General features: G+C 41.7%; 1 protein-coding gene across 1 annotated transcript in view; it reads right to left on the bottom strand.

The window, feature by feature from the left end:
- Positions 1 to 2089: 2089 nt before the first annotated feature.
- Positions 2090 to 9348, bottom strand: part of LOC138902778 (uncharacterized) — a 30998-nt gene continuing 23739 nt past the window's right edge. Inside the window, exons 7-10 of the mRNA XM_070190676.1 lie at positions 9221 to 9278; positions 8929 to 9119; positions 3870 to 3933; positions 2090 to 2193 (exon numbers count right to left, since the gene is read on the bottom strand). Of these exons, the coding sequence (XP_070046777.1) occupies positions 2090 to 2193; positions 3870 to 3933; positions 8929 to 9119; positions 9221 to 9278 (417 nt within the window). The remainder of the gene's footprint in view (positions 2194 to 3869; positions 3934 to 8928; positions 9120 to 9220; positions 9279 to 9348) is intronic.

The following is a 9348-nucleotide window of genomic DNA, read 5'->3' as shown; positions in this document are numbered from 1 at the left end:
CCTAGAGTGAGCCCAGAATGGCCGAGTAATAATATAGATACCAAGCGTAGTATGACCGAGCATGTATGAGCGAGCCTACTTTGGCCAAGCACTTACAGGTTTGGAAAATAACTTGATTATGATATGGTTTTTATAGTTATGCATATCTATATGTTTATCAAGTGAATTGATGAATGAAACATATGAAACTTGAGATTGAAAGTGAAGATTAAGGTGTTTGTGTATGTGTATTGTTTCGCAAGGGTTTTGAGATTGGTTTTGATATGATTTTGTTGGAATATCTTGTATAAGTTATTGGTGATGTTGTTTCTATTATTTTGGTACTGGTTTAAGTTGGATGGAAGTGGAATTTTATAGGGAAAATGTTGTCCGATTTTCTATAAGTAACCTACTAGCTTAGAAGCATGTTTATAAGTCATTCTATGGCATTAACTACAAGTTCTACTGTCTTAATGTAGATTGAAGTCGTCGGGAAGATATACATTGAGTCATTAAGTAAACGATAAAGATATGTTAAGGCTAAACCTTTCCTTCATGTTGTCATGATCCCGTAACTAAACACGTTTGATAACGATACATAAAGAGAAGTTCGTACTCCTAAATTAATGTACATTATTCTAGTCTCATATGTTATATTATTCTCCCTTATCGTGACTTTATACTCAGTTAAGTACTATTTTCTTTCAGGTATGAGAGCATAGGGTCTATATATACAATATTATAGTGTCTTCATTACCACCAAACTATAATCGATGAGCAGGCCCCTATTGGGCAACCTCTGATTAGATGGTAAGTTATATACTGAGCCTACTGTGGCCGAGCACCTAGAGCGAGCCCAGAATGGCCGAGTAATAATTTTGATTCCATGCCTAGTATGACCCAGCGCCTATAAGCGATACTACTATGGTCGAGCAGTTACATGTACCAAGACTAGTATGGACGAGTGTTTTTATGCGAGCCTACTACGATCGAGCAGTTATACGTACTGAGCCTTATAGGACCGGATTGCCATTTTACTTACTATATTGAGAGAGTTGAGTCAGTATCAGCAGGTAAGCATATCTTTAGATCATCTTTGACTCCAAGTTACTTTCAGTTTTTATATTATCAGTTCAGTTTCAGCTTTCACTTATTCTATTGCCTTACATACTCGGTAAATTATTTTGTACTGACATCCCTTTTGTTGGGGACGTTGCATTTCATGCCTGCAGGTCCTGATAGACAACCGGATAGACCTTCCTAGTTGACAGATCCAGACATTAGCTTGATTGGTAAGCTCTACTCCCTCAGAATTACCAGGTCTAGACTTTAGAGTCCATTTTGTATATACTGGTTTGATGGGTAAGTCGAGGCCCTGTGTCGACTATGATACAATTCTGTTATCTCTAGAGGCTTCTAGACAAGTCCTGTATAGTTTGTACGTTAGTATTATGGCCTTGCCAGCCCTGTGTGAATGTTCAGTTTGGCATTGCTGGTTGTAGAAGTTCATGCCAGCCTCGTCAGCCTGCACAGTTAAGTATATGAGCTTTTGGGTATGTCTACCCTTCAGATGAGATAGACGTTATTTTCAAATGATTCAGAATATGGACTCATCGGCATTGATTGGTATTGTCAGCTTGCAGGTAGGCCTCATCAGCCTAAGTTGAGGGCTACTTTGCAAGAGTTCACAGTTATAGATTTGTATTTTTGGGCCGAGTATGGCATCGGGTGACGGCCATGCCTCCCTAGGTTTGGGGCGTGACACTCAACTATGTGCGTGTTTATCTGCCGCCACCAGTTATGCTGCCACATCTTTGTGGCACCTGGATGAATGGAATAACACGAATTGTGTGCCTCCTCTAGAATCCACTCCCTCAGGCCATCAACAGTAGGAAATTATAAGCAACCCTAGAGTCGCAGAACACCATCATCTCTGATAGTCACCTAATTAGCATCACCTCATAGTACCGTCTCTCTTAGAATCAGCAAGTGCAGATCATCGTATTAACGAGCCTTAATCCGCTCGAATAAAGAAGACCGAGCCAAAACACACGCAAGAAATTTACTTGGGCTTTGAAATATCTAATCTCACAAGTCGGTTAGCTAAGGACTAAATGTCCAAAGCCAATGGCTTCTCATCTGCTAGAATGAACGCCAAATTACCCATACTTTCAGCCTTTCTTCTCAAGGCATCCGCAACCACATTCGCCTTGCCTGGATGACAATGAATGGTGATATCATAGCCATTTAGTAACTCAAGCCACTTGCATTGTCTAAGATTATGGTCCTTATGATTAAATTGATGTTGAAAGATGTGGTGGTCGGTTTAAAGCTCCACAACACTCCATAATGATAGTGTCGCTAGATCTTGATAGCATGAACTATCGTAACAAACTCTAAATGGTACACATGACAACTCTTCTCGTGGGGCTCCAACTAACGAGAAGCATACGCAATAACTCTCCCCTCCTACATCAATACACAATGCAAACCAATGCATGAAGCATCACAATACACTGTGTACATCCCTAAATCTAAAGGCAAAACCAACTATGATGTTGTAGTTAATGCGATCTTGAGCTTCTGAAAGCTCCCCTCACAATCATCAGACCACCTAAATTAAACACCCTAATGGGTCAATCTAGTCAAAGGAGCTGCAATAGACAAGAAGCCCTCAACAAACCAACGATAATAACCTGCTAGCCCTAAGAAACTTGTGATCTCGGTCATTGTGTTAGGACGAGGCCAACTCTGAATTGCATCAAACGTCCTGGGATCCACCTTAATACCCGCATCTGATACAACATGTCGCAAGAAAGACAAAGAATCTAACCAGAACTCGCACTTCGAAAACTTAGCATATAACTTTTGTTCCCTCATAATCTAAAGCACTATCCTCAAATTCTGCTCGTGCTCCTCTATGCTACACAAGTAGATCAATATGTCATTCAATGAAGACAATGACAAATGAGTCAATATATGGCCTGATCACCCAATTTATCATATCCATAAGTGCTATCGGAGCATTAATCAAGCCGAAGGACATCACTAGAAACTCGTAATGCCTATATCTAGTTTGAAAAACTGTCTTTCGAACATCCGAACCACTAATCCTTAGTTGATGATACCCAGATCTCATGTCAATCTTTGAGAACACCCTAGAACCCTGTAGTTGATCAAATAAATCATCAATACACGACAACAGGTACTTATTCTTTATGGTGACCTTATTCAGCTAGCGGTAATAATTGCACATTTGCATACTCCCATACTTCTTCTTCACACATAACACAAGTGTGCCCAAGGCGACACACTCGGCCAGATGAATCCCTTCTCCAGCAACTCTTGAAGCTGCTCCTTCAGCTCTCTCAACTCCGCAAGAGCCATATGATTAGGAAGAATTGAGCTAGGCGTGTGCCTAGTGCCAAATTACCGAAATCATTATCACGATCCAGCGGTATACCTAATAAGTCAGCCGGAAATACATTGGAAAACTCTCGCACCACAAACACTAAATCTATCGTATGAGTCTCCACAGTAGTATCTCGAGCAAAGGCCAGATAGGCCAAAAACCCCTTCTTGACCATATGCCGAGCATTCAAGAAAGAAATAACCCGACTGGATGCACTACTATATAAACCTCTCCACTCTAGCCTAGGAAACTCTGGCATTACCAAGGTAACAATATTGGCATGGAAATCAAGAATGGAATGATATGGAGACAACTAATCCATCCCCAGGATAACCTCGAAGTCAATCATAACGAGTAATAGAAGATCTGATCTGGTGTCATACCATGATAAATCACCACACAGGACCAGTAAACCCGATCCACGACAACAGATCACCTACCGACATGGACACATATATAGGAGCATCCAAGGACTCACCAGATACATCAAGATAAGGAGCGAAAAGAGAAGACCCTGGATCAAATAGTACTGATGCATCTCTCTGACAAATGAAAATAATACATGCGATCCATAACGTCAAAGGCTATTGCCTTAGGTCTATCTAGAAAGGCATAGAATCTATCCGGAGCACCGCATGTCTGGCCTTCACCTCTAGGGAGATGTCTAAACACCTCCCCTTTACCTATGGCCAACTAGACGGGCGGTGTGGCAGCTGATATGGTAATCATGGGCTGATGGCCTTGCTGCACTGCCTTGCCCTGAAGTTTGGGAAACTGCTGACTCTAGATTTAGCCCTAATAGCCTGAGTAGCCACTGGAGGAACCCTGAATAGTTGGTGGATGATAGGTACTCTCTGGAATAGCGTTGAAGTAAGTTCACGTTGAAGCATCCCGAATAGGCTGTAGTGATGAATACATGCGCCTTTTAGGATGGCCTCTCACGAACTGACCACTGACGAGGCCGTTTGTCCCTTGAAATGAAATCTATGCCCTAAATATGGATACCCTCGATCCTCCGAGCTATCTCTACGACCTCGAGGAAAGAAGTCTCCAACTCTACCTCTCGGGCCATAGTAACCCGAATCCCATAGTGCAAGCCCGCAATGAACCACAATACTATCTCTGCTTCTGTGGGAAGTAATACAGCAACATGGCAAGACAACTCAGTGAATCTCGCCTCATAGTCGGTCATAGACATCTGACCCTACTGGAGCCGCTCGAACTAACCCCGTAACTCCTCCCTCTATGAAGCTGGAATATACTTCTCTATGAAGATGTGCGAGAACTGATCCCAAGTGAAGGGAGGTGAACCTGCTGGCGTACTCGTAAGATAAGACTACCACCATCTACGGGCCTTCCCCTCTAGTTGAAAAGTGGTGAAGTCTACCACGTTGGACTCCACTAGTCCAAAATTATACAGCCTCTCGGACTCCACTAGTCCCAAATTATACAGCCTCTCCCTACAAATGTCAATGAAATCTAATGGGTCCTCTGATGGCTTACCGCCAGAGGGGGAGGATAAAGCCTAGTAAATCTGTCCAGCTGCTTCTGTTCTTCAATACTCGCAGCCTGTCTGGTCTCTACCCTAGCCACTACAACCGGTTGAACTCCGCCTATAGGTAGTACCCCTGGGGTCTGATAAATGGCAAAAACGTGCCCTGGCACATGAGATATAGTTGTCTTTGCTCCCCCTCCAACCTAAGATGTGGCCGAGTCCGCTAGAAATAACCTGAGTCATAAGGTCCATGAACTACAATATATGCCCCATGACCTCCTAGAGGCTGGTATAGTCATGAACTGTGTCACGGCCTGCTCGATTGTAGGTATCTCATCCTGCTCCTCAATAATAGGATCTTCCACTAGATCCACTAGTGGTGCCATTAGGGAAACTCTGGGATGCCCTAATCCCCAAGAGGGAGCTCTGTCCCTCCCTCGGATTCTGTCTCTACCTCTGATGTCACGCCCCAAAACCGTGGAGCGCGATCGGTGCTCAACAGTGTGAACCCGACTGAGCAAGCCCGTTAGATTTTTTCTACCCAAACTCATTCATGAATAAAGAGAATACATGTTTTCCTTAATTAAACAATAAAGTGGTCGTCTCTGCAGTTACCAATTTCTTACCATAAGTTTCACTATTTTTAAAGTCTCAAAGGGACAAGTAATACAACCACAACATAGCATAGTTTGTCTTTTCCAGTACCAATACACAACCCACACTATGTCTACGGAGCCTCTATAGATAAAGAAGAGTACAATGATAATGCCAGCAATAAGGCCCCGGCTATATCTCAACCAGAATACATAAAGATCAAAAGATACATGACCCCGGGACGAAGTGGGGCTCACCAAGTCAGCTGGGAAGAAGGTGTACTACTATCACTGATCAATGTCTCCTGTTGTGGAACCACCTGAATCTATTTAAAGATGCAGCGCCCCCGGCAAAAGGGACGTTAGTACCGTCGAATAGTACTAGTATGAAAACTAAACACCAATTTAAGAATTTAGAAATACAAGATAATTATGATGAACCAGTACGGGAATAGAATAATATAGATAACTGTCTCAACCATAGCAAGCTTATTAAAAGCTATCAACAACATTTATAGGATTTAACATGAGATCCTATATAACCATCTTCACACAAAGCGGCCCCGCCACCTCACCCGATGTATGCAGGTGGAGGTGTAACCACAGTACCAAGAACCTACACAAAGCGGCTATGCCGCCTCACCCCAATGTATGCGGGCAGTGGTGCTACAACAATACCAAAACCATACACAAAGTGGTCGTACCGCCTCACCCTAATGTAAGCACGTGGAGGTGCAATCCCACAATATCATAATCCCTACACAAAGCGGTCATACTGCCTCACCCCAATATATATGCGGGTGGAGGTGTATCATAATCACAATCCCTATACCATAATCCCCATACAAAGCGGTCATGCCGCCTCACCCCAATGTATGCGAGTGGAGGTGTATCACAATCACAATCTCTACACAACTTGGCATAATAACTTTCACATAAATCACGACTAGAAATTATAACATGCGGATACGTAATCCATAGTTTGGGACACATCCTCAATTTATAATGCAATATGATAAGTGTATTTAAAATACGAATTGAACATATATCTTCATCACAAAACTTATCGGAATACTCGATTTATAATCAACATCTCGTAACTTACAAGGATAATGAGAATTCTAACTCTTAAAGAAGAGTTTAGCCAATATACCTCAATTGAGATTCCTTAAACTCTAAAATGTTCCGGAATTCTTATCAACTTCAATCTATTTTAGAAATATAACAAATTAAACCATAATTAGGAAGATGATCATGTTTCTAGCTCATTTGAGCATTTTATCAAACACAAGGTGTGCATAATGTTTCAAGGTCCCTTTTATGGAGGATTCCATCATCCCACAACCCAATCTTTACCATGATTAGTTCAACAATCTTCCAATACCCCTTGATATCACATGCATGTAAAATAATCAACTTTCATGCCCAAACATTATCTTGCTAATTACCCATGTTCAGATGATTTCGAAATTAGGGTTTAGGGTCTAGAATCTTACCTCTAGGATGAAGACCTAGTGAGCTTTCCTTCTTAATCTTCCAAAACATGAGCAAGAATTGAAGAACAAAAATTTGAGAACACCTTCTCACTATAGGGCACCCTCTCTCACACTAAAATATCAGATAATAGCTCAAAAATGACCCCAAGAGTGTATTTAACGAAATAGGGTCGGGTTTTAAAAACCCAAAAATGGAGCTTCGGAACAAGGTATGCGATCGCATAACCAATATGCAGACCGCATATCGGTCACATAGTTGGTTACAAAAGAGCCAAAAGAACTATCTGTGTATGCGGTCACTATGCGGTCCGCATAACCGTTATGCGGTCGCATAATGCACCGCATAACTGTTATGCAGTCGCATAGTCGACTGCATACTTGCTTCCAATTGGCCCAATTAACTACCACACTCTGCGGCCATTATGAGGTCCGCAGAGTGATTCTGCGGTCGCATAATGGACTGCAGAAATGCACTTTTCTGCCAAAAAGTTTTTTTTATTTTCTGGTGCATTGTTCAACCCAAAAAGTTCGAGCCGCTTACCATGAAACATTATTTTCTTTGCAAAATTTACCCGGCTTACCACTTAAGTACTTTGAAATTTTCCAGGGTGTTACATTCTCCCCCGCTTAGGATCATTCGTCCTCGAATGTGGGTAAAAATCTGTCATTAGAATCATATGCAACTTAGTTTGTTTTATATAACAAACTAGCAGCCCCAAATTTGACTAACTCCCTAAATTTCAAAAAATTTCGCCAGAGTTTCCCTTGTAATTAGGTCTATCCACCCGTCAGAGAGCCCCAAAAACACATCCTAACAGCATATACATAATCCAACATCGTAACATAATACAAAACAACACCAACTGTGGCCTCACAAGCAATTATATTACCAGAACGGAAGACCCTTAACACCAAATGTACAAGTCATACATATTTCATAGGAATATCCCTTAGCATTTTCATAAGGCACAACTCATAATTACATGGTTATTCAACCTACTGGTTTCTCCATAGCACTTTCACGGATGCAATTTCTTTGTTTCTCAACTTTCGGACTTGCCGATCAATAATAGAAATTGGAATCTCTTCATAAGTCAATTCTTCATTTACCTCAATAGTCTCAACCGGATAATGACCATCGGGTCTCCAACTACTTTCTTTAACATAGACACATGAAACACCGGGTGTACTAATGACATCTCAGGTTGTAGCTCAAGCTTGTATGCTACCTCACCGATCCTTTAAATGATTTTGTATGGTCCGACATACCTCGGTCATAATTTCCCTTTCTTACCGAATTGCATTACACCCTTCATGCGAAAAACTTTCAAAAATAACCAATCATCTTCCTTGAATTCCAAATCTCTACGACGAACATCTGAATAGGATTTCTGATGACTCTGAGCAGTCTTCAACCGCTCCTTAATGATTTTAACTTTTTCCATAGCCTGATGCATGAGGTTTGGCCCTATCAACTCTGCTTCCCCAATTTCAAACCACCCAATAGGAGATCTACATCTCCTACCATATAAAGCCTCGAATGGTGCCATCGCTAGCATGATAGCTATTGTTGTATGAAAATTCTATATATTGTAAATGATCATCCCAACTACCTTTTAAGTCTAGCATACAAGCACGCAACATATCCTCAGGCGTTTGAATAGTCCGCTCTGCCTGCCCGTCAATCTGCGGATGAAAGGCTGTACTAAGATTCACTTGAGTACCCAAACCTTGCTGAAATTTCTTCCAAAAATTAGCAGTGAATTGTGCCCCCCGATCAGAAATGATGGAAACTGGGGTGCCATGCAACATGACTATTTCTTTGATACACAATTGAGCATACTGCTCCACTGTGTCATTAGTCTTAACGGGCAAAAAGTGTGCTGATTTCGTGAGTCGATCCACAATCGCCCAAATTGACTCAAACTTGCGCAGAGTGCGCGGTAATCCTACCACAAATTCCATATTAATCATTAACCATTTCCACATTGGAATTTCTATGTTCTGTGTCAACCGACCGGGCCTTTGGTGTTCGTCCTTCACTTGCTGACAGTTCGGACATCTTGCGACAAAGTCCGCCACATTCCTCTTCATATCATTCCACCAATAGACTTCCTTAAGATCATGATACATTTTTGTAGAACCTGGGTGCACAAAATACTAGAAGTGTAAGCTTCAGTAAACATTCTTTCACGGAGACCATCCACATTTGGAACACAGAGTCGACCTTGGTACCTTAGTGTACCATCATCCATGCCAAGAGAAAAGGCCATGGTCTTAGGTTTATGAATCCCCTCTTTCAACTGCACCAACAATGGATCGTTGTATTACTTCTCATTGACTTCCACAACAAGCGATGATTCAGCCCTATTT

Source organism: Nicotiana tomentosiformis, chromosome 12 (genome assembly GCF_000390325.3).
Source record: "Nicotiana tomentosiformis chromosome 12, ASM39032v3, whole genome shotgun sequence".
Taxonomy (NCBI): domain Eukaryota; kingdom Viridiplantae; phylum Streptophyta; class Magnoliopsida; order Solanales; family Solanaceae; genus Nicotiana; species Nicotiana tomentosiformis.
Note: the sequence above shows the minus strand (reverse complement) of the source record. Positions and strands in the feature narration are given on the sequence as shown.